Here is a 25,632-nt window from a genome sequence, read left to right as displayed (position 1 = left end):
GATTACGATTAGTGCACTTGTATGGCTCAGGAGACATTTTTTCGTAGACAAAAGTATCGTTAAAGACAGCGTTCCGTAACACTTCATAAGGGGGATAATCACAGCCGATTTTTACGCTCTTTGAATATTTTGCGGAACGATGAAATTGCTAGGTGTTGAGCGTCCATTTTGCATGGAAAGTGAAATTTAGGTGTTTAGACGATTCCGCCATAGAAAGCAAGTAGACAAAATCAGTTCAAAATGTCTTATAATTAGGTTAACTTTTTTATTTTTTTTCTACCACTGAACATTACGTTCACTGAATTAACCAAGCACAGCAAAAAAAGTTTTACGAGGATGAACTGGAAATAATGCTGTATCGCATGCACTAAGACACTATCTTTTAGGGGAGCCAGTGAAAATTTGCAGCCACTTGCAGCCCTGGCATCCAGACACTTTTTTCTTCTAAGGGTTGGCCGTGGCTTGGTGCACTTGAGCACAAGTGGTAAATGCCCCAAAGGGTGTTTTCGCGATAGCTCAAAACACCCAGGCAATAGAGAGCTGCAACCTGGCATACCTGACCTTTGATGCACACTGGATCTTGTGACACCAATCGCACTTTCAAGTCAGGTCAGGTCACTGACCTATGACGTCATAAATGAACCTCTGCACGATCCTCATATGTCGCAACCTTGCAACGCTCTCAGTGCCAAAGTAACTTTCACAGGGAGGTGAGACTTGCAGAACTTATTGTCCTTCAGAGGTCGTACAACTTGTATATCTCAGATTTTTCCTAAATGTCACATAAAGTCAGGTTGGTCACGTGACCTCACCTATAAGTCAATGGAGAAATATGAAAACTGTTATTTTGGCGTCAGGAATGATATTCAATTGTCTCAAATACATGGAATCGTTACTTCATGCACTCCTTGCAAGATTTGATGCTGCATTTTTGCATTGTTGACCTTGCATGACGTCATTTATGACGTCACTAGGGTCATACGAGTTTTTCGTCAATAACTCCCAATCAAATTGAGCTAGAGAGTCGACAAGGTCACCAATGGACTCCGCAAGACCTGCCGAATCGAATGATATGCGATATGACCTCCTTCGACCAACTTCGTGATTTGAAGACCTCTGACCTGACCTTGACTCGAGGTCAAGGTCAGGTTGACCTTACGGTGGCCTCACCTAAACAAAAGTATACCATTCGACGCGCCTGAACAAGGCGAACACGATGATGTCAAAATCGTGGTTCTGCGGCCATTTTTTGCGAAGTTATTTACCAAAAACCAAACCTGCTGCTTGGGTCACGTTATGAAATGGGGCCTTGCCGGGCGAGATTTACGCTGTTTCATGATAGGTACAAATTGGTAGCGCATGATTGTTTGAATAAAAAATTGGTTTGGAAGCAATTTTCTATGGAGGTACACACCATTTCAATGTCCTACCCAGCTCATATCGTCATAAATTTCGACCTACCCTCAAAAGTATTCATGCGTTATTCGAGCAGCAATTAGGCAAATTGCAAGCTCGCCACAGAGCACAAATCCTATAAGAGATAGTCTTTATTTCAAACATATGCTCATTGGATATTTAAGAAGGTTGCTTCTAAATATTGTGGTTCTAGCTTCAAAAACATGGATGTTATGAATGCCGATAGGTTTCGCGAGGCTACACCGGCCGGATCGCCCACTGTGCTGAGGGCAGCGGGCACACGTCTGCCACACCGCGCACGGCGGTCCACACATACTGACACATACCATACCGGACACACACATTGACACATACCGCACCTGTCGGCAGCGGGCACACGTCTGCCACACCGCGCACGGCGGTCCACACATACTGACACATACCATACCGGACACACACATTGACACATACCGCACCTGTCGGCAGCGGGCACACGTCTGCCACACCGCGCACGGCGGTCCACACATACTGACGCATACCATACCGGACACACACATTGACACATACCGCACCTGTGGGCAGCGGGCACACGTCTGCCACACCGCGCATGGCGGCCCACACACACATACTGACACATACCATACCGGACACACACATTGACACATACCGCACCTGTCGGCAGCGGGCACACGTCTGCCACACCGCGCATGGCGGCCCACACACACATACTGACACATACCATACCGGACACACACATTGACACATACCGCACCTGTCGGTAGCGGGCACACGTCTGCCACACCGCGCACCGGCCGCCCACACAACCTGCACACACAGGCTTACACACTGGACCTGGGGCAAACCACTGGGGAAACTCTGACGGGCTTACAACACACATTGTTCACAGGTCAGACGCATGTAGGTATAGATATTGTACAGGGAAATCTCTATAAAATATGTTAGAAACATAGTTCAAGACATAGGCCGACAGACTGAGATGTCGACAGTAGCACTGGTATGGCAAACGGACAGGCCGACTTACCACCAGCACGGAAGTCTACGACATGTCTACGACATGTCGTAGACATGTCTATATATATATATATATATATATATATATATATATATATATATATATATATATATCAATGTCGTACACTATATCAATGTCGTATATATCAATGTCGTATATATATCTATGTCGTACACTATATCAATGTCGTATATATCAATGTCGTATATATATCTATGTCGTACACTATATATTCCGTGCCACCAGCCTGTGATCGACCAAAGCGCTATCGAGGCGGGTGATTACGGGCAGTGACTCGGGCCGATCAGCAGCAGCGAACACAATAGAAAACATTACCACATACAAACGTATAATACAAACGTATAACACACGATGCACAGAAGAAGTGGCATCAAACCACCACAGAACCTAAAAAAGTACTACGTAAAACGCCAAAGGCGCTCAGCCTAGTGATGCATGATACGAGGGTACGTCTAACCACACGGCGCGGGGAGGAAGCTGAATAAAACAAAGCAGCCGGGAAACAGCCACCCCGGTGTCCTTGGAACCTTATCACACTGGCAGGGTCAGGCGGTAAAGAGATTTCTATTCCACTCAGCATCATAAAGCTGATTTGATTTGTCTGAGCTTATTTGATTCTCACGCCAGTCAATCATCACTTGGAGTGCTCCCTGTGTAATCAACCACCTGACTGGGCCCTAGTCCTACTCAAAACTTTTGATCGCAGCAAAGGCATCTCATTTCATAATAATGACCCCATATATTTTAATTTTTTTTTCAGATATTTTTTTCAGAATGTCTTCTAGTCTACTGGCTAGACTAAGAAACCAACTACGTAACTTTAAAATAGCTTCATGACTTTATTTTCACCCAAGCCTACCTGCGATCTCGAAGGCGTTCTTGTGATCAGACGAGTCCTCCAGTTTGGTGACGCTGATCCCGGAGAGTGGCAGCTTTCCCTGCGGAGGAGCCAACCGACCCCGTCAGCACTCGTCACTCAGCCCAGGGTAATAGCCCAGCGCACAGCGACGCGCGGGTCGGGAGCCCACCAGCCCGGTCAGATTGTGACGCCACCCGGCCCACCAGCCCGGTCAGACAGTGATGACAGATGTCACTCAGCCCACCAGCCCGTTCACCAGCCCAACGTCCACGCAGCCCGGTCAGCACTCGTCACCCAGCCCAGGGCGCCGCGCCGGTCGGGAGGCCAGCAGCCCGGTCAGATAGTGACGTCACCCAGCCCAGGGTAATAGCCCAGCCCCGGGAGCCGCGCCGGTCGCGCCGGCCACGCAGCCCGCTGTCCCCGGGTTCATTCCCGGCTCACCCGTCAGCCACACAGATCAATAGAGCCCGGTGCGTCCGTTTGATTACACAGGTTCCAGTATTATGGTCGCTGCGGACGGGTGGGACTGGGGACGAACAACACCGGGAACTGGAGAGCTGGGAGGGGAAACAATGAAACATAGCCGGCCGACTGGACACTGGACAGGGCAGCCCCCGGCGACCGGCCGAAGGTGTCACCCACCAGCCACAGGGACGGAGGTGCCTTCAGAGAAACCCTGCCGGGGCGGGACTGTGTGACCGTAATGATGTAACGCGACCGGAGCCGGCGGCGCGACCCGGCTGTTAGGGGGACAACGAGACCACTGCCCGCTGTGTGGGGCACAGTGGGCAGCAGAGACTGTCACAGCAGACTGTCAGCTGTGTGTGTGGGATACGAGGCTAAGGCGCACTCCGGCCGGGTAGAGCCGGCGTCCGCCAGAGGAGCCGACTGAATAGAGATAGGAACAGCCCGGTAGCACGATAAACAACATATCTATTTGAAAACATCAGCTTATCACTACTTAGCTTTTATGATATCCTCCTCCCCCCCCCCCCTCCCTGAAAAGGCAAAACAGCGGAAAACGGTTGCTTCAAATCGATAACGTTACCTGTAAACTTAAATCCACAGGACTTCTGAGAGCCTCAATTTTCAAATAATGAAGCCACGCAACGCTGCTAGCCATATGTTGATACCAGCATTTTCCCTCACCAATCTACCCCTCAGTTCAGCCGGCCACCGCTCACAAACCCGCTGCCCCTCATGTCAGCGTCACTGACCCGGCCAGTGTCACCGCCACCCGCCGCCGACTGACCTCGTATATGAATGCCGACATTCGCGGGGAGACGCTCAGCATCACCAGAGTGGTTCGGAACAGCACGAAGTAGCGGTCGCTGTGCTCCTTACCCACCGCCACCGAGCCCATGTGGATGATCTCACCTGTGGGAAGGTATAGGGGGTCAGACAGGCGGGGACGGTTAAATGTGGGGGAGGGGAAGGGGTTATGTCGGTCCGATTCACAGTGACACTCTTTCACTGTCTGGGTCTTAGATCACAGAGTGAATCACCAGCGTTCCAGAGTTACTTCGCGACAGCCTAGCGGACTAACGACGGATAAGTAGAAGACAGAGGACCAGAGCCAGCGTTGGCTTCCCTGGCGAGCCTAATGACGATACCGCCCAGCCCAACCCATTCTCCCCGGCAGCGCCGGGTTAGCAGTAGTCGGACCGACCGGCGGTGACGAGGCCCTCGTTACCAGCCGTACAGCGGGACGGGAGAGTCTCAGCCCGTGGTCAGACGGCGGCACCTCGGCAGAAGACGCAGGCCGCGGCCACACACGGCGGCCGGCACCCGTTGATCAGCCAGTCGACAAAAAAAAAACGTAAATAAATAAATAAATGCAACGTCGCCGTTCGTGCTCGGTCCGTGCTCGTCAGGACGTCAGCGGATTGGGCACCTTCCTGAGCATTAGCGTAGATCGGGGGATCACAACATGCAAGCTCAGTGCCATTCCCCTAAGGAGATTAGCACTGAATAACGCATGGCTTTGAGCGTTCATGCCGAGATATCATGCTGTTCGTAGACGCCATCAGTTATGCCATCAGCGATCGCCGTTCCGGAAATCCCTCCGCTGAGGTCAATACCAAGCAGCGCGGACCCGGCGCCGGCCAATACGTCCATTCAGAGCGCCGGTCCATCTGTTCTCCATATAGGACGCCGCAGAGCACTAATGGGATAATCGGATTCGGAGAGATGCCCGCCAGGGATCCGGGGCGAGATCTCGGGTAATTTCGGGCTGTGACGCCTCCCCGGGCGGTGACACGGAGCCACCCTCAGGTGAGGGGACCGGCCGGGGGCTGACCGGATAGCCCGGGGCGGCCGTCTGTGCCCGCCGCCGACCGGTGCCAGCCGCGGCGGTGCGGCAGTTCCGCCCGGAGCCACCGTTTCCGGCCGACGGACATGTTCCTGGCTCCGTCACCGGTTCCCGCAGACACGGCTCGACCTTCACCGCACCCGGGCGCAGAGTGGCGCCCGTGCCAGCGCCGCCGTCGGCCGGGGGTGACGGCCGCCGCCCGGCCGGCGCCTGTCGGTCACAGCTGGGACGGCTGACGGCTGACGGCGGCGGCGGCGGCGGTGAGAGGGACAGGATAACCACAGTCCGCGACACGGACGGGCTAACGCCGAGACAGGCCGAGTAGAGCCTAGCCAGCAAGACAGACTGCCCGGACAGTCCGTAAAGACCGGCTGCCGAGACGGACTGTGAAGAAAACAGGCAGCCGCAACAGCTCATTGGAGACAGACTACGGTGACAGGCCGAGCGGAGAACAGAGCTCCCAGCCAGTGTCGGTCACGGTGGGGGCAATCCGTCACCCGGCCGGCGCGCCCGTCTCTTTTGTTCGCCGGCACGTGTCAAAAACAAAGCCAAAACTCTGAGTGGCTGAGGAGAGGAGCTCGGAGCGACCACCAGTTAGGACACGGTCACCGAGCTGCGTCACGCCCGCGCGCAGTTCGAGTATCTGCTATAGCGGCACGTGTCTGTAGGTCAGACGTCTGCCAGCTGGTCAACTCGACACACCACACCGGCCCGCTTCGATACTATTCCGAGCACAGATATCTCATCAGCCCTGTGCGGCCTCTGGCTCCCGTGAAGGAAGCACAGCGGTCCTTTCTGTCGTCCCATTCCGTCCGGGCCGGACCGGCGGCGGCTCAGACCGTCATATCACAGCGGACGAGACGAGATCACGCTCTGTAAGACGCCGGTCGGGTCCGTCCAAAGGCGGCCGGGTGATTGGCGCGGTCGAGCGCGCTTCGGATTGAGGGATTCCGCGGATCTGCCCTTATGGGCTACATAGGAAGCTATTTCCAGGAGGCAGGTCGATCCAAACTCCGTCGTCACTCGGAAGCCGCGTGGGTGTTTTCGAGAAGACGCCGCTTTGGGTTCGGAGATAAATCACCTAGACGTCTTAATGAAAGACTATGATTTAATTCAGAGACAGGGACCACACGACTGGGCCATGCATGGCTGGTACAAATAAGTAAATAATTTATGAAGACCTAATAAAGTTCCGGGACCACAGCCAGCTGATATTCCGAATACAAACAGAGACGTGGTGGGACGTCCCCGTCGGCCGCTCCGTTTGGCCGAGCGCCCGGCCTGTCCCGACCAGAGCGCACCGCTCGGCCCGCCTGACCCAGGACGCTGCGCCTAGAGCGACGCCCCCGGCCTGTCCGACCCAGGAGCACGAACCAGCACGCCCCCGTCTGACCCGGGACGCTGCGGCCGCCCTCCAGCCGAGTGTCATCCCCGGGCTGTGACCTTTCCCCAGCACTCTCGTCTGGCTCTGGCGATGATGGGCTACCGCGGACCGCCCACCGGTTGGGGACCGGCAGCAGCCCGATTGGGGATGGGAGCGGGAGGCAGCGAGAGGTCCTGGGGACGGGGATAAATGACAGAGGTCACGGATTTGTTTATCGCTGTTTGGTCTGGACTCCGGAGTAGGGTGGTCCATTTTGAAAAAAAAAAATTCTACGATCCGTCGGGCCGGGTCGGAATTCTTGTCGATACCATGACACAAGGTTGTGTGCAAAATTTCATTCTGATCGGATAAAGTTATCCCGTCCCGCAAAGCGGTCAAAGTTTTCCTATATTAACAATAAGGGGATGGGCGATAATACGGATTCTCCCACTCAGTTCACATTTTTTTACTCAATACGCACTGGCAGTCACTAAAAAAGAACAGCAAAGGAGAGAAACACATCAGAGTGGAATAGGCATTGGTGAAAATAGCATATCGGTACAGATTAAAAGACGAAGTCCACCGTGCGAGCCATCCTAAACCAATCTCCCGCCCGGATGCAACGCCCAGTGAAGTTACGCTCCTCTACCTGAAGGAAGTGCTGTCATCTGTTCCTTGCCGTGCACGATGGCGCTAAAAATTTGCCGCTAATGGGGGCAACAGTGCAGCACCCGGCTCCTGCAAAGTCGTTTACCAACCGTATATGTGTCGGTCGCCGACGAGCAGAGGTCAAGTCGTCATTGTACGACCCCTCGGCCGGGTCCACTTTGAGGAAATCGTGACTGGCCCCGAGGGCGGTACCGAGACCAACATATGCAAAGGACGCCAGCGAGCGCCGCTCCACTGCGTCGAGGGCGACGTCGACGCGGGAGGGTTCTTCTATCTAAGCCGCTGCTGCATGGAGGTGGCGATCGCCTGCTTTTCCTCGACCGCCGTCCCGACGCCGAAGAAGGAGACCGATGGCCTTGAGACCTTGCCTATCACCTTTCCCGGTAACCTTCCGGTATCCGTGTGGTAAGCGGCGAGGGCCTTTGGGGAGGGCGATGTCAGTTCCCCATGCTGAGGTCGATCAATGGGCAGACAGTCAGGATGCTACCTACCTTGTGACGATTAAGGTGGTGAACCGGACCATCGTCCTCTTCTCGTGCTCGGTGAGCGCGAGCTGGCAGAAGAGAATGATCTTGAGAGTGTTCATCACCTTTGCAATCCAACGACCACGTTGTACATAAGGCAACCGGTTCCGGCAGGGGCCCGGGAACGATTTTCAAGTTGGGGGGGGCGAGCCTAAAATGCCTTACATGATGCATATGAAACAATGACGTAGCTAGGGGTCTAACGGGACACGTACCCCCCCCCCCCCCCCCATCGAGATAAAAGGGTCCGAGGGGCCCTGCGGCGCCATTTGACCGCTGAGGGTTAACGATGGCCATATTTCTACTCAGAAGGGCCCATGGGGCTCGTTAGAGCACCTCATGGGCCCTAAATATCCACACTAAAGATCTCCATAAGGGCCCCACGCCGGCTTCTGAGGGCATCTTGCGGCTTTTAAGGGCACCTCGGTGGTCTCCAAAGGCCCGTTACTGGCCTCTGAGAGGTCTTACCGGCCTATGAGGGGCCAGTTCTAGGGGCATTTACCGCCTGTGATGGTCCCACCCTTATTTTTCTGAGGGCCCCATAACGGCAACTGTGGGGCCCTCGTCGGCGCCTATGAGGGCCCACACCGGTGTCTCTGAGGGTTTCACACCCCCAACTCTGAGTGCCTACACCAGTGCCTATTAAAGTCCTATATTGGCGGCTCTGAGGACCCAACCAACACCTGCGCATCTAAAGGTCACCCACTGGTGACTTTTGAGGGCCCCACCGGCGCCTGACAGTACCATGCCGGTCTCTAAGGACCCCACAGGACTTCTTCTGCCGGCCTACGGACCCCTTGCCGGTCACTGAGACCCCCTGCCGGCTTGTAGAGAGTTCGCGTCAGCAGCTCTAAAGGCCCCACACCCGTCTGTAACGGCTCCACACCAGCGTCTGGTGCGAGGGCTGGTGCGATTAGCAGGCAAGCTCATTGGTAGATAGCCGCTGGCACGACTGGGCAATGTTGAAAGACGAATATTCGCCCTATACTGGTACGTATACATATACTGGACTGGTACGTATAATGGAAACTTTGACCGCTTTGCGGGACGGGAAAAAAAGCATCCGATCTTAATGAAATTTTGCACAGAAGCTTGTGCTATAGTATCGACAAGAATTCCGACCCGGCCCGATGAATCTGACGAACTTTATTTTTTACCCTGTAGATGTGGACCACCCTACTCCGGAGTGCATAATGCACTAGACGGAAGTCGTGTCAACGTCACGTCTCACGTCAATGTCAATCACGTCAATCACGTCAATGTCACGTCCATGTGTCTTGGCTAAGCCTTTCCAATCAGGACGAAAACGTGTGCTCGAACTCACAATGTTACCAAATACCAATTGACCCAAGCACAATTATATTCGATTATCACCGATTTTCTGATGAAATGTCGGCTTTATCGCTCAACTCTCTAAACCAATTAGGAACGCGGCGAGGATGAGTTAGTGACCTTGTGTCGTTCTATTATGACAAAATGCTAGTGTCAAGGCAGAATGCCAGCTGGAATCTTTTCACAACTATTAGAATTGGAAAAGGGGCCACCTGAGACTGGCTAAGTACTCGACCTAAGGTCCAGGACCCAGTTCCGTGTCAGTGTCAGGTCCGAGGTCAGTCTAAATGTCCGTCGCTGATCGTCCCCATTACCCGGCTCGACAACCCGCGACGAAGGATCACCGTCGGCTGTCATCGTCACGAGTCACCGACCGGCGCGCGACGCCCCATCGAAATCGGACCCCGGCCGAGGGTAGAGCGGAGGAGGCAGAGGGAGAGGGAGGGAGCGGCGAGCGGAGGGGCGGGGTCGATAAGGCAGACACCGGCTCCCGTCCGCCCGGGGAGGGGAGGGAGGGGAGGGGAGGAAGTTTGCTCGCGCCCCGTCCCCCCGAACAGTCGGTGGAGTTCGGTGGAGTCGTTTCCGGGTCTCACGCACGCGTAAATAAGGCGGACGGAGGCGGGCGGAGAGCAGAAATGGCCACGGTAAACTGCCCAAACGGCCCATATCACACACCGCAGAGCTACCGTCCGGAAACGGGGAGAGGTAGGAAATAAATCACTCATACAGAAGACCGAATGAAATCGAAGGAGGTAAAAATGAACCTCGCTGGTCACGGGATGCTCAATAATCGATAAGTAGGAAAGGTACGGAAACGACCGAAACACGATCGACTGACTGAAGAATGCAATGCAAAGCTTGCCGGTGTGATGGAAACTGCTTTTGCTTGCTCGGGAACGCAGTGATTCGTGTCCCAGTGGGTCATACCGTCCCCCGTTCGTCAGTCAATAATTACTGCGTTCCGTCAGCTACTCCTCCCTCGGTTCGGTCAGCTTTGATCGCTCCCGCGCTCCGTCAGCCCTAATCAGATTGCTCTGGCGCACACTGCCCAATATGCTGAGTGAAGTGTGTTGACCAACCCCGGACGCGGACGCTGGTTATACATCCGCGGTGTAAATGTCAAATGTCGTCCCGGCCTGGCGAGCAGCTGCGAACGCACTGGGCCGCACTGGGCTCAGACTGTTGTAACCGAGGGTTCCGCGCGGCAACTTTTCCCGACAAAGGTCGCCATTCCACTGCCGCTGGTTCAGGATACCCGGCTGTTCAACAAGGCGGCCGGCGCGTGCACAGATGAAACACGCTCAAAGGCTGACGCCGGGCCATAGTTCACGGGCTGCTCGGCCTTTGATATTCCAGCCGGGCTCACAATGAGTCCCTCACCGCGGCAGATAGCATCCATCACGGCAAATTCACGGGAAGGCTGCGAAATGAACCGGCTGCCCGACGGACGCAGTCTGGCGCGACCCGTGACCTTTCGGGACCGGAGACCTTTTGACCTTTTGTAATTTCGTTATGTTGAATTCAATGCTGATGTGTGGTGTCTGTCTTCCGTGCCGAGTTAGCACTAGTTGGCTGGTTGGTTTATGGATACCATTGATACCCTATCGGGACCTAAGCTAATTGGGATTTCTCCAAGAGCCAGTCTATATCTCGGAGATAGGGTGGTGAGCCGGTACGTACCCATGTTGGCCATTTGTTCGCCCTCCCAGCGGCGGATGTTTCCGGAGAGAATCTCCAGCTCCGTCTCCTTCTGGCGACGGATCGTGGCACAGCTCGTCTGAAATACACAAACACGGAGACGTCACATTGCTGATGACACAACGCTATCTCTACACAACACCGACAGCAACAGACAAAGTAAATCCAAATCAACAAACGTCCAGCTATAATTCATACCGGATGTCAGGGCAACTGGCAACATAATTCAAAAGGTAACGGTCGATTTATCATCTATGCGCTTTTACGGACAAAGGAACACAAAACAAGACGACCACCTCAGTAGCTTTACATCGAGGAATCAGAACTACCATTGCATGATGTGGTTTGAGGCATTTCAGAAGCGGTGTCGAGTTTCACACGCAGCGAAGACAGTCGCAAATTATGTGCAGTTAAACGGTAGTCGGTAACACCGATATTTGCGATTGAATATGCAAAAAATGTTCGTCTTGACTGTGGACAATAATATTCCTGTCGGTACCTACTTAAATAAAATCCAAACACAAATTATTGAACACCAGTATAACGCCTTTTGTGGCGACTAACGGAGCGAGCGAGAGGGTGGGCCTTGCACGTGCGAAATTGCGAGGGGGTACCTCCAACTGACTTGTGCACGGCACCTTACTAACCGGTCTCTAGCGATGTGCCAAATTTGAGCACAATCGGCCCAGCCATTCTCGAGATCTGGAAGCGGCACCCTGCACGTGCGCACGTGCAAAATGGGTCCCAACTGACTTGTGCACGGCACCCTACTAACTGCTCCGTAACCGTGTACCAAATTTGAGCGCAATCGGTCCAGCCGTTCTCGAGATCTGGAAACGACCCCTGCACGTGCGCACGTGCAGCAGCACCCCAACTCTGGCACATGGATATGCATTGCCTAGTGGGTGCCTACCTACATGCCAACTCTCAGCGCAATCGGCCCAGTAGTTACCGAGATATTGCAACAATTACAAAAGTGACACCTCTTCGTTTTGCACGTGGCACGTGCATAAAGGGTCACCCACATGCATCGGGAATAGTGCAATACTTGGTAGAAGGAATGAAGCTACCCTACAAAAATTACCGCATGTAAATCGGTCAAGTGGTTGCTGAGATATAAGCCTCGCAAAAGCGTGACCACGGCCGGCCGGCCGGCCGGCCGGCCGGCCGCTCATACTCAGAAATTTCCGTTAATCTAAGGAAAGACTACGCTCGCTTCGCTCGCTCCGTAACAACCGGATGTAACAAAGATAGTAAAATATCTATCACATCTAACAATATCTATGATTACGGAGCGAGCGAAGCGAGCGTAGTCTTTCCTTAGATTAACGAAAATTTCTGAGTATGAGCGGCCGGCCGGCCGGCCGGCCGGCCGTGGTCACGCTTTTGCGAGGCTTATATCTCAGCAACCACTTGACCGATTTACACGCGGTAATTTTTGTAGGGTAGCTTCATTCCTTCTACCAAGTATTGGACTATTCCCGATGCATGTGGGTGACCCCTTATGCACGTGCCACGTGCAAAACGAAGAGGTGTCAGTTTTGTTATTGTTGCAATATCTCGGTAACTACTTGGCCGATTGCGCTGAAAGTTGGCATGTAGGTAGGCACCCACTAGGCACTGCATATACATGTGCCAGAGTTGGGGTGCTGCTGCACGTGCGCACGTGCAGGGGTCGTTTCCAGATCTCGGGAACGGCTTGACCGATTGCGCTCAAATTTGGTACACGGTTAGGGACCGGTTAGTAGGGTGTCGTGCACAAGTCAGTTGGGACCCATTTTGCACGTGCGCACGTGCAGGGTGCCGCTTCCAGATCTCGAGAACGGCTGGGCCGATTGTGCCCAAATTTGGCACATCGCTAGAGACCAGTTAGCAGGGTGCCGTGCACAAGTCAGTTGGAGGTACCCCCTCGCAATTTCGCACGTGCAAGGCCCACCCTCTCGCTCGCTCCGTTAGTCGCCCCAAAAGGCGTTATACTGGTAATATTTTATCAGCGAATGTACAAAAACATTCATACCCATACCCATACCCATTCAACCCCGCTGATCCCACATCAGCTGAGCTCAATATAGACGCCATCCATTCCCGGAGCCCGTTCCTTAGATAGCTCGGACGCGTCTGATCCACCAACACAAGCCGTCCGGAGACGTCGGCTTTGACGTCATTAACTTAGGTAGGGAGTATTCTCTGACGTCATCAACGCTGGACAGTCGGATGAGACGTCAATCTCGCTGGACAGTCATCTCCGACGGGCGACGTCATATACGCTGTCCTTGACGTCATCAACGCCGAACAGTCACTCTAGGTGTATGACTGTCGGAAAGTGGTCCTGTGACATCACGCCCCTTACAGCTGTCCGTGACAGCCCTGACTGCCTGTCGCCGTCAGACCAAACTCCGGGCAACTCCGGGCAGTCAGCCCGGACGCCGCTCCTGACATTCCGGACATACCTCACACGGAGCGTACATTCCGGACATAATTGCCGCCCCGTTTGACACTATGTGCCCCGGGTATCACAGCGCAGCAGCCCCGGCCGTCCTGCCCGCCGCCGCGCCCGGCGCCGCGGCTCCCATCAGCGCAGTGACGTGTCCACAGCGCCATCCGTCATCTCACGCCCCATTGGCGGCCAGTTATCTGGATGGTCGCAGCCACACAGCGGCGACATGGGGCGGCGCTCGGCTGACAGCGTTACACACTGTGGGCATCGGATGCGTCGCTTGATTCCGACGGAGGCTGTTCGTTTAAAGCTGCGTCGTACCGGTTCTGTATTTTAAGGATGCTGCATGCTAATTTTGATACGGGCAATACGAATCACGCCAGGCGATTGGGTCAGGTCATAGCCAGGTCAAGACCAGTTACTACTCCGTAATGCTCAGACAGTCTGTCCGACCAGCACCTATCGTGATCTCGCCGTAGGAGTGTATAACGTACCGTGATCTCGCTGTAAACGTGTATAACGTACCGTGATCTCGTTGTAGACGTGGATGGAGCGCTGCGTGTCGCCCCGGTCCGGATGGCCCTCCTCCAAGTGACGTTCGTACTCCTGAAGCATGCCTGCAACGACGAGCATGGAAGTAAATACGCGTCTCGGAGAAAGAGCAATGATGCCATACTGTTGCATGATATACGCTGATCGCGTTGCATTAAAAAATTGCCACCTTCATGATGTTTAAGTGCAGTGAAATGGATGACACGGCGCTCGCTGGCGGGCTCAATGAGTAGCGATTCCAGCCGATCAAACAAAATCAGCAGTCAGCACTAATCCTCATCCCTTATCACCTTCACAAATCATACATATTGATCATCGGAACTTCAACGGCGTACGATTGCTTTCATCTCAATCTATTTCACTTATCGAACAAGAATCTCTCCCTGTATCAATCTGTACCACTACTTCGCTGCATTGATCATCAGTGGCGCATTTTACACTTTCTCGCGTTGGCAGCTCGCCTTGGCAGACGGGCCGAGACAAAAACGCCGCTGAGGTAGGCAGCCGGCCGCCGCCGGCCGCCCACTCGGCTCGGCTCGGCTCGGCGGCGCAGAGCCAACAGAGGGACGGTGGTGCGGGGAGGGGGAGCGGCTGGACAGTGGACAACACACAGTGCTGGCTGGGGAGCTGGGCGGGATGGGGCAGGAGTGGGAGTACGGCTGGACAACACTGCATTGGCTGGGGCGGGAGGGGGAGGGGGCAGCTGGACAACATAGCACTAGCTGAGGACCGGGGTGGGCTGGGTGGGAGGATAGGGAGGGAGAGGGGGCAGTTGGATAACACAGCACTGGCTGAGGACCCGGGCGGGCTGGGGCGGGAGGGTAGGGAGGGAGGGGGCACAGTTGGACAACACAGCGCTGACTGGGGAGTGGGGTGGGCTGGGTGTGAGAGGAGGGAGGGATGATGGGGCACAGTCGGACAACACAGCAGTGGGAGCAGGTCGACCGGTGGGAACCAGCGGCTGTCAGAAGTCGTGGATAGACACAGTGGCGACAGCAAGCTACCGCACACAATGGGAGGCAGGGAAACGTAACCGGAACGCAGCTAGCTACCTGAGACACTAGAAAACAACTGAGAACACTGAGTAAGTTATGCTAGGGTTACTAACCACATCTAGGCATTCGCACTACACCCAAATTGTTTTAAACCTGTAAAACATTTATTCATTCGCACCGCATCAAAACTTGTAACACTACAAGGCATCCTATCATCCCATGGCTTTTCAGGGGTCGTAAACACGGCGAAACATCCCAGCCATGTTTTACAGGCTGTCAAGCAGGGAGCTACTGAGATTTGCCGCGGCTCCGGGGCAAATCCCTCCCGGGGCGGACGGAGCCTCTCGCCGGCCACTCACATGGGAACTTGTCGAGCCGCCGGAACACCTTGCTCAGACCGGTGGTGAGCACCATGATACCGGGCGTGTGGGCGCCCTGCGACTCCATGAACGCGTTCAGTGCATCCCTGCGGCGGCACAGAAGGTGAGGAGGGTCAGCAGGCGGTCGCAGTGGGCGGGATCAGCGGGTCAAATGGCTAGATAAATGGACTCATCAAGATCAGCTATACAAGCTAGACTACATATTTTACTGCATGTTTCCTATCTATTAACATACCACGACTCAGTCAAAAAATGGCTCGAATGACAAGATTAGCAGTGGCAGCCTGTTTGCTCTAATTACGGTAACTGATATCATCAGTCACCTAACTATCAGTCAGCCTCCCTCCCCTGCCCACGTCTCACTTGTGTTTGTCGAGCACACAGACGGCGCGCGGGTGGCCGGCGCAGTACTGGGTGTGCACGCGCTTCAGGTCGGCCGCGCGGCTGAGGAACACGTGTCCGGCGCGCTGCGGACGCTGCTGAACGGCCGCCTGCAGCTCGAGCTCGGCCAGCAGTCGGCCGTGCTCGCCGAGCACCTCGTCCAGGTTACCGGTCAGCTGGCGGTACTCGGCCGCCGACAGCCTGCCGGGGTAAACACATGGGTCAGGATACTCCACACAGGGGTCAGGGTACTCCACACAGGGGTCAGAGTACTCCACACAGGGCTCGGAGCCTCGCCCTGGTTACCGGTCAGCTGGCGGTACTCGGCCGCCGACAGACTGCAGGGGAACGGTACAACACAGGAGTCAGGGTACTCCACACAGGGGTCAGAGTACAGCACACATGGGTCAGGGTACTCCACACAGGGGTCGGAGCCTCGTCCAGGTTACCGGTCAGCTGGCGGTACTCGGCCGCCGACAGACTGCAGGGGTATAACGGGGGTCAGAGTACTCCACACGGGGGTCAGGGTACTCCACACAGGGGTCAGGGTACGCCACACATGGGTCACAACCTCCTCCAGGATACCGGTCAGCTGGCGGTCCTCAGCCGAAGACTGTCTGCCGGGGTTACAGCTATCAGGATTATCGCACGAAACATAACCAGTAAGTTTCCTGGATTGGACGGTACCGGACAGGGCGCAATAGTCAGTTAGTTGTGCGCTTGGCAGTCGAGCTCATGAGGTTCGGAGAAACGGAACCGGTAAGTTAAATGACAAGTAATAGGTAACTAGCTTCGGTTGACAAATTTTCATAAATTTGCAAGGCTTCATCTCGTCTACTGACTACGTCGTACGTCGTAAGGTTGCAAAGCAGATTTATTGAACAGCAACTGCGACAAAGTTTGCCCAGGTTGAGGTGAGCCCTGTGACTTGGCAACTAGGACTGGAGCGTTGCACATGAAGCACTTGCCGGAGGGCCGCCAGGAACTTGCTGTCCAGCGTAACTTCAGTCGTATTTTGACAAGACGAAGTGTGGCGAACCTTGTATGGAAACTCAGAAAATGCAGAAGCAAAGTTTTGCCGTAAAATACACCGGCAACTTTTAACGAGAAGCCAGAACTGCCGAGCTAAATTTCACCTGGGTACGTGGCAGGCACTTACAAGTATCGTAGCTCAAAAGAGGACCTTGCGTTATGAAGGGCGGAGCTACAATATATGCAATATGCACCCGGATATTGGTTGTCCCAGTCCACGGCCAACACGGCAAGTCTGTATCCAGCGGCCATATAGGTATAAAATATATGCGCCGTCGCCGCAATCTGCGGACGATGTTGACCCTAGGGTCGCAGGGCGGCAGGACAGGGCGCTGGGCGAGAGTTTGCCCCCCCCCCCCCCCGTCCAAGTTTTGATGACTGGCACCGCTCCACCTCTCTCAAAGGCCGACTTACAGGTCCCGTCGTGTCCTCTCTAAAGAGGAGCGGCGCAAGGACCTCCCTCTCGACCCCCGGCGAACCAGTCCGCCCCGTCCCTCCCTGGGAAATGAAACGGCACAAGGTCCTCGGCATACGGACATCTCTCGGTAAACGGACCTCTCTCGAGCCTCTGCGGCGAGAGGTCCGAGAGAAGTCCCTCCCTGGAGTACCTCTCTCCGGCCCCGGCTGACCGCCCCCAGTCTCCACTCCAGCCGACTCCCGCGGGACACGGACCGTTTCCAGCCGTCCCGGCCGGGCAAATAATGACATTACGGCAATCGCGCCGCGGCGGCTGAGCCGGCCGCTGTGCCCGGGCGGCTGGCCGGCGACTCGGCCCGGGCCGGCCGGCAGGCCGCTGAAAGGTCACAGCGGGAGAGCCGGCACTTCAGCGGGGCTGGCTGGCACTTTGGCCAGACTGGCTGGGCAGGAGTGAACGGGTCTGTGACGGGCCGAGCAGTCAGTGGGATTATTAAATCATCGGATCAATTAAAATAAACGGCAGCTTTTGAAATCACGTGCAATAAAGAATGCAGAATCATCTATGCCGAATCCGCTATCCCGAGTGCTCTCTTCATACGTGACCGGTACTCCAGAAGTGTTGTGTTGTTTGACCGACCAAGAACCCAGATAAGACACATCTTATGGACGGCAGGCCTCCGGCGCCTGTATTACCACCCAACCTAACTATAGCACCAGAACAATACACCACCAATCCTGGATCGCCACTAATTACACTACCGGACCAATCAGACCGCGGCAGATCACTGAGCGGATGTGAGCGGACGGGCCCACCGTCAGACCCCGGCCGCGCCGGCTCCGGAGGTCGGCTATTGGAGCTACGGACAGTATCTCACCGACCCAACCGTGGCAGTCAATCGAGCGTGGCCGCGGCGCCGGCCGTGACCGAGTGTCGGGCTGACCTGACCGGCGGCAGCAGGAGTCCGTGAGTGGCCCCCCGGCGCTCGGGACGGGCCACGGCGCCCGGCGGCGGCAGGAGTCCGTGAGTGGCTCCGCGACGCCCAGCTGACGGGACGGCCGTCAGACGGAATCAATAGTCATAACGCGGACGCCGAACGGTCCGTGTCCGTCCCCGACGGCACATTGAGCAGAGGCGACCGCGGCGGCGGCGCTCATATTGGACACGGTCATCTCCGCCCATAGAGCCATCCCAGACATGGAGCTGGTTAGAAAAATTAATGGAGTGGAGTCCCAGGCTAACATTTGACAGAAATGGACCCCCACTTAACAGTCCAGACGATGCGAAACTCTTGGATAGCATGAAGTCAAGTCCTTTCATGCGGTCAGGACGGAGTTTTATGTCCCGCTGGCACAATATGGCGAGCAGCCGACCGAGTTGCAGGCACCAGCAGTCCCCTTTCGTTAACTGTCTTGTCTAATCGAGTGCCGTCCTTTGGCCACGCACATCGAGCGAGTAGCGATGACACGCGACGCTCCGCAATTCAATCAGAGGACCTGCAATGACAGTGGAGACTTCGGCCACGCACAGCGGCCGACCAGCCTCACAAGACGCTGAACGCATGTTCACTGCTCAACAGCCAGTAACGCACAGCTATAACTCACAGAATGGCATAGGGGGACTTAACTCTCAGTACGTCGAAGGTGGCTGAGCCACTGACAAAATGGTCAGCCACTGCATCACCTATCGAATCGGCCCAATACATGTTCCATTGTTCGGCAACTCATACATCAGAGGGTTTAAATACAGGTTCCGGTTATCAAATATGGGAGCCGCTGAATGCGTGCTCAGCTTATCATACGTCTCAGTTACTGAATGCATGTTCAATGTTCAGTCAGTGTTCACTGTTCACTCAGTTCAGCTTATCAACCATGGGAGCGTCTGAATCCCTGCCCAGTTACTCAGAAGTCTGAGAGGCTGGGTGCATGTTCACTGTTCAGCTACTCACATGCCTGATCGGCTGAGATGTTGGGTGTATGTCCACTCAGTTCAGTTGCTCACAAGTCTGATCGGCTAGGTGTATGTTCACTCAGTTCCGTTACACACAAGTCTGAGAGGCTGGGTGTATGCTCATCACTGTTGCGTTACTCACACGTCTGATCGGCTGAGCGGCTGGAGGAAGTTTTTGCAGAGCGTCTGCAGCTCGCTGATGTGGGCGCGCTCCGAGTCGATGATGTCCTGTAGCACCAGAGAGCGGTACACTCGCTGCTGGCTGACCAGCTCCATAGGCGCCGCCGACTGCTGCGACTCTGACGGCCGGGGAACGGGGGACAGTCAGTGTGCCGCGACTCTGACGGCCGGGGAACGGGAGAGAGTCAGTGTACTGCGACTTTGATGGCCAGGGAACGGGACAGAGTCAGTGTGGTGACTTTGACGGCCGGGGAACGGGGGAGTCAGTGTGCTGCGACTCTACGGGGCTGAGTCAGTGTGCTGTGACTCTGACGGCCGGGGAACGGGGCTGAGTCAGTGGGCTACGACTCTGACGGCGGGGGAACGGGGGAGTCAGTGTGCTGCGACTCTACGGGGCTGAGTCAGTGTGCTGTGACTCTGACGGCCGGGGAACGGGGCTGAGTCAGTGGGCTGCGACTCTGACGGCGGGGGAACGGGGGAGTCAGTGTGCTGCGACTCTACGGGGCTGAGTCAGTGTGCTGTGACTCTGACGGCCGGGGAACGGGGCTGAGTCAGTGGGCTGCGACTCTGACGGCGGGGGAACGGGGGAGTCAGTGTGCTGCGACTCTACGGGACTGAGTCAGTGTGCTGCGACTCTGACGGCGGGGAAACGGGGCAGAGTCAGCGCAGGAAAGACGGGGCATATGACGGTACAGAGCCAGACGGCAGAATACGCCGGAGCAGCATAGACGAGGCGCACGTCAGTACACAAAACTGGGACAAACGGGACACGTTCGAGACACTAGTGTAGACCCAAGCAGATGCACAAAAAGGAAAAGTCGCAACTGCAGACGGATGAGCCCATGCGCCAATACCGACACAGGCTCGACTCAAGGCAAGAGGCACGGGTCAGTACAGTGACGGGATGGCGGATCTTGAGGTCCATCAATATCATTTATTACGCAAGGCTTGCGCCCCAGGTAGCGGGGAGTAAGCGTACTGAGGTCTGAGGCAGCACTCCTGGTGCCTCATGGGCCGGAAGAGGTCAGTGCTACTCCGCCGTCCGACCGCAGTGTCCCAGGAGCCGGGGAGAGGTCAGCCCGCCGTCCGGCTGAGGTGTTCCAGAGTCCGGGTCCCGGCGAGAGGTCAGTGCCACTCCACCCTCCGGTCGATGACCACTTGAACCTCGGCGGAGCGCCTGCCCTGAACTCCAGCCAGAGTGTGACTGTTCTCCCGTGGATTATCGGACAGGCGACTGATCCCGGGAGCTGATATTCAGCCCCTATCCGTCGGGAGCAGCGCCTGCCACAGGCCGCGCCTCCACAGGGAACCCAGTCCCTGGAGAGGTGCCTTTCACTGTCCTACAATAGTCCCGGTCCCATGCGCGGAGCCTGCCACCACGCCGCAGCTCCAGCGCGAGGTTTGTCAGACTGCGTCAGCCTGGCGGACCGGGTTCCTTCCTGGTAGTGTTCCCAGGCTAGGGATCGCCAGCGACCCGTTCCGTAGGCCCGGCGAGTATCTAGCAGTATGTGTCGCGCCTCGCGGGTCCAGCGGTCTGTCCAGCGGTCTATCTCACAGACCCGTCGGCTACCCAGTGGTCTGCCCAGCGGTCTACTCCATCGAAGCGACGACTATGCTGGCACAGTGCCACTCAACAAGACAGCCGATTGACCAGTAATTACGAGCGAGCGAGCGCAGCGAAGTCTTTTCAATATAACGGAAAAATCTCAGTATGAGCGGCCCGGCCCGGACTGTAACGCTTTTGAGAGGCTTATATCTCAGCAACCGCTGGACCGATTAGCCTGCGGTCTTTTTCACTGGGTAGCCCCATCCCTTCTACCCCGTAATTGACTACTTTTGATACATCTCAGTGACCGTCGTGGCACGTGCCACGTGAAAAGTCAAGGGTGTTCAAGCTGTTTTGCAAAAGTAGTGATTTTGAGAGGCTCATATCTCAGCAGCCGCTTGGGCGATTGTCTTGCGGTAATTTTTGTAGGGTAGCTGCATCCCTTCTTCCAAAGGTCGGATACTCTTGATCTATGTGAGTGACCCCCACTGCACGTGCAAAATAAAAAAAGAAGAGGTGCCAAATTTGTTCCCATTTCAATAACTCGGTAACTACTGGGGCGATTTCGCTGAAGCTTGGTATACCTACAGGTAGGCACCCACCAGGCAATGCATTCCCACGTGTTGCGGTTAGGGTGCTACTGCACGTGCGCACGTGCAGGGGGCGCTTCCAGATCTCGAGAACGGCTGGACCGATTGCGCTCAAATTTGGTACACGGTTGGGGACCGGTTAGTAGGGTGCCGTGCAAAGGTCAGTTCGGACCCCGTTTGCACGTGCGCACGTGCAGAATGCCGCTTCCAGATCTCAGGAACGGCTGGGCCGATCGCGTTCAAATTTGGCACACCGCTAGCGACCGGTTAGAAGGGTGCTTTGCACAAGCCCGTTGGAAGAACCCTCTCGCCCTTCCGCACGTGCAGGGCTCACTATCTCGCTCGCTCGTTCTTCGCCCAAAAGGCGTTTTACTGGTTATTACTTGGCTAGAAAAACTACTTACACGTTCCTAACTTCAGGCACATTTCTGTATCTCTACGGAAAATTAAAAGCTGCAAATCTACAAGCATTTGATTCACGATGGCTGCACATTACAGTACAATATTTGGGCAGCGGCCGCTCCATTGTTCTGCGTAATTTGACGATTATTCAGTCACCAAGAGTAGTTAGTTATGAGAGCAGTGCGAGTACAGCCCAGGGCGACGCCATTTCATTCACATGCTAACAGGAAGCTACGCTTGTCCCTTGTTTGTCAGCCTGGGCAGCTTCGGACGCGCTCATTGACTAGTGAGCTGGTTATTGAGCAGGGCATACACAGCTGAGTCATATTCACATTCCCGGCATCTCGGGCCATTTCGGCCGGCACGCTCCGCACCACCGGGGCGGCGTCCCTTGCCGTCTCTCACACTGCCTCTCTGAGTCGCACCCTCCCTGGCGCGCCTTGTTATCGATTGGGAGCGGGCGATCGCGATGATTGAGCAGCGTCTCCCTGTTGGCGTCCCGCGCCAGGTCCGTAGGTGAGAGTGTCACCTCTAGGGGCGATCACAGGTGAACTCCTGGCTCGGCCACCGCTGCACAGGTCCGTAGGTCAGCGTCACCTCTAGAGAAGGGGGTAGTCACAGGTGAACTTCTGGCTCGGCCACCGCCGAAGAGGTCCGTAGGTGTGTCAACTCTGAGCGGCAGTCACCTCAGAGGGGTGGTTAGAGGTGAGCGCCTGACCTGACTCGGTCACCGCCGGAGAGGCCCGTAGGTGAGTATGTCACCTCTGACTGGTTTTCGCGTTCACAGGTGAGCGCCCCCGCTTGGTCACCGCTCTGGGAGCTCCCCGGTAGCAGCCGGGCCGATTGACGCCGTTCTGGGCGCCAGGGCTGCGGAGTCGGAGTCGGAGTCGGTCGGAGTCGACAGTTGTGACCGGAGTCGGAGTCGGAGTCGGAGTCGATATTGGAAACCCCAGCCGGAGTCGGAGTCGGAGTCACCGAAAATCGGTCGACTCCGCAGCCCTGCCAGGTGTGCGGAGTCGGAGTCGGGAGTTGGAGTCGATCCGAGTCGACATTTCTGCCCGCAGTCGGAGTCGGAGTTGGTTTTTGAAAGCCGGAGTCGGAGTCGGAGTCGGAGTCGCCGTAAATCCATCGACTCCGCAGCCCTGCTGGGCGCTACCCTCCGGTGGCAGTGGGGCTGAGTGACGCCGTTCTGGGCGCTCCCCAGGGGCAGTGGGGCCGATTGACGCCGTTCTGGGCGCTCTCCGGGGGCAGTGGGGCCGATTGACGCCGTTCTGGGCGCTGCACTCCGGGGGCAGAGGGGCTGAGTGAGGCTGGGCGCTGCCCTCCGGTGGCAGTGGGGCCGATTGACGCCGTTCTGGGCGCTACCCTCAGGGGCAGTGGGGCTGAGTGACGCCGTTCTGGGCGCTGCCCTCCGGGGGCAGTGGGGCCGACCGACGCCGTTCTGGGCGCTGCCCTCCGGGGGCAGTGGGCTGAGTGAGGCTGGGCGCTGCCCTCCGGGGGCAGTGGGCTGAGTGAGGGCAGTGGGGCTACGTGACGCCGTTCTGGGCGCTGCCCTCCAGGAGCAGCGGGGCTGAGAGGCTGGGCGCTACCCTCCGGGGGCAGTGGGGCCGATTGACGCCGTTCTGGGCGCTACCCGGTGGCAGTGGGGCCGATTGACGCCGTTCTGGGCGCTGCCCTCCGGGGGCAGTGGAACCGAGAGTGACGCCGTTCTGGGCGCTGCCCTCCGGGGGCAGTGGGCTGAGTGAGGCTGGGCGCTGCCCTCCGGGGGCAGTGGGGCCGACCGACGCCGTTCTGGGCGCTACTCTCCGGGGGCAGTGGGCTGAGTGAGGCTGGGTGCTGCCCTCCGGGGGCAGTGGGGCCGGCGGTCGAGTGACGTCGCTGCCGTGTTGGTGTTGGCCGGCAGACAGCGGCGATCGGCGACTCAGACGTCGGAGAGCGGCCGTCTGAGCCCGTGTCAAGGCTGGCTCCGGGGGCTCGGCTCTCGACACCGCCGCGCCGACACGGGGACGGAGCCGGGTCACTCGGAACTGAGCGCGGGTCCGAGCGGGTCCGAGCGCCGCTGGGACGCCGCGTGAGGACGCATGGCCCAAGAGCTGCGCCAGCCTCAGCAGAGAGCGAGAGGAGGCATAAATAACAACTGCGATACACGTCGCTGCATTTCCTACCTACCTACCTACCTAAACGTCAAGGGTAACTAGTTCCGTACCAAGTCATTAGGTAGCTGCGGATAGATTCAACGCATGCGAGCAAAACCAGGGTGTGATCTCTGAAGCCAATTGAGCCGTACCAAACGGTAAATGCTTTTGGCTCGCCGTCATTTGAGGCAGGTTGTTTGGGCCAATAGTTATGTCCGAAAGATATTGATTAAAGATTAAACGCTCGAGTTGATGACAACAATCTGCAGCATTGATAACCGGGTTACCATTCATACACAGTTTCACTCGAATTCAAGACCTAGCGACGCTGGAATCAAATATTCAGCAGATGCAGCAAGAGACACTACACGCGACAGTCTACACCGACGATTGATAAAATTGACACGGTAAGTCCGAATGCTGACCTCACCGCTAAACAGTTCCATCTTTTATAGCCAAACAAAGCATACACGAGACAACAAGAAGCCCTCAATCCATCGCTCGTGCCCCCCTCCCCTCCCCGACCCCTGCCGGTCTCTCACCTGCCGCGGAGCACTCCTTGACATAGTTGGCCGGGAACCAGCCGGTGGTATCGCCCAGTGTGCCCTCCCACCAGTCGGCGTCATCGCACTGGGTCAGCGTGATCACGTCGCCCTTCTTGAACGTCAGCTCGTCGTTGTTGGTCGCCTTAAACGAGTAGAGCGCCTGTACGAGCTGCGGCCGGTCGGAGGCCATCACGGCGCCGGCACTGGACCTGACGACAGAGGCCGGCGCGGCGCGGCGTCAGAGCCGGCGGCCGGCGCGCGCGCAGACGGCCGGCAGACACCTCGGCCGCCGCCGTCGGCGCTATAGATAGCCCCCGGGCGCCACCGCCGGCCGCTGAGGTCGCCGGATGACGGCAGGGGGACTCGGGGCGGTGGTGGGCCCGGGGCGACCCGGTCGGTCAGGCGGCCGCTCAGCTCACTGCCGGCCCTGGATCGGTCCGATGAAAGGCCCGCCGGCGGTAGTTGGTGCTGACTGCTGAGTCACTCAGTGACCAACGGACCCCACGTGTCGGCACGCCCACCGCACGGCGCCAATATCAATAACACTAGGGTGAGGGGTGCGTCAGTCACGTGATCAGTCAGGCCGACGGCAGCAGACATGAACGGCATGCCTAGTCATTAATCGCCAGACGTGTTACATTGGTTACCTACCATCATACGTTGGTAATTAGGAGTACGGGGGCGACATTTCAATCATAATTCATAACGTCTTTACGGTGTCAAGCGTAATTACGAAAAACATGTTACATGGTTTAGCCGTTATTTATATGATGGTAAACAACATCATCTTTCCGATGGTTAATTCCCGCAATGAGGAGCGGAGTGCCAGATATCTCACGCAAACCGGCAGCGCCACTGCGCCTTCCCGGTTACAGCACAGCAATCAA

At 56.3% G+C, this 25,632-nt stretch overlaps 1 protein-coding gene across 2 annotated transcripts in view; it reads right to left on the bottom strand.

The window, feature by feature from the left end:
* LOC122393169 (rho guanine nucleotide exchange factor 7-like) overlaps positions 1 to 25,632 on the bottom strand; it is a 40,566-nt gene that overhangs the window by 10,923 nt on the left and 4,011 nt on the right. For both annotated transcript variants that reach the window (XM_043388919.1, XM_043388920.1), the window contains exons 2-9: positions 24,743 to 24,954; positions 19,490 to 19,646; positions 15,933 to 16,151; positions 15,549 to 15,655; positions 14,168 to 14,259; positions 11,188 to 11,284; positions 4,561 to 4,685; positions 3,309 to 3,387 (exon numbers count right to left, since the gene is read on the bottom strand). In XM_043388919.1, coding sequence (XP_043244854.1) covers positions 3,309 to 3,387; positions 4,561 to 4,685; positions 11,188 to 11,284; positions 14,168 to 14,259; positions 15,549 to 15,655; positions 15,933 to 16,151; positions 19,490 to 19,646; positions 24,743 to 24,935 — 1,069 coding nt within the window. In that variant the 5' untranslated portion in view covers positions 24,936 to 24,954. The remainder of the gene's footprint in view (positions 1 to 3,308; positions 3,388 to 4,560; positions 4,686 to 11,187; positions 11,285 to 14,167; positions 14,260 to 15,548; positions 15,656 to 15,932; positions 16,152 to 19,489; positions 19,647 to 24,742; positions 24,955 to 25,632) is intronic.

Source organism: Amphibalanus amphitrite, unplaced genomic scaffold, assembly GCF_019059575.1.
Source record: "Amphibalanus amphitrite isolate SeventyFive unplaced genomic scaffold, NRLGWU_Aamphi_draft 000520F_arrow, whole genome shotgun sequence".
In the NCBI taxonomy this organism is placed as follows: Eukaryota; Metazoa; Arthropoda; class Thecostraca; order Balanomorpha; family Balanidae; genus Amphibalanus; species Amphibalanus amphitrite.
This window is presented reverse-complemented; position numbering and strand designations above follow the sequence as displayed.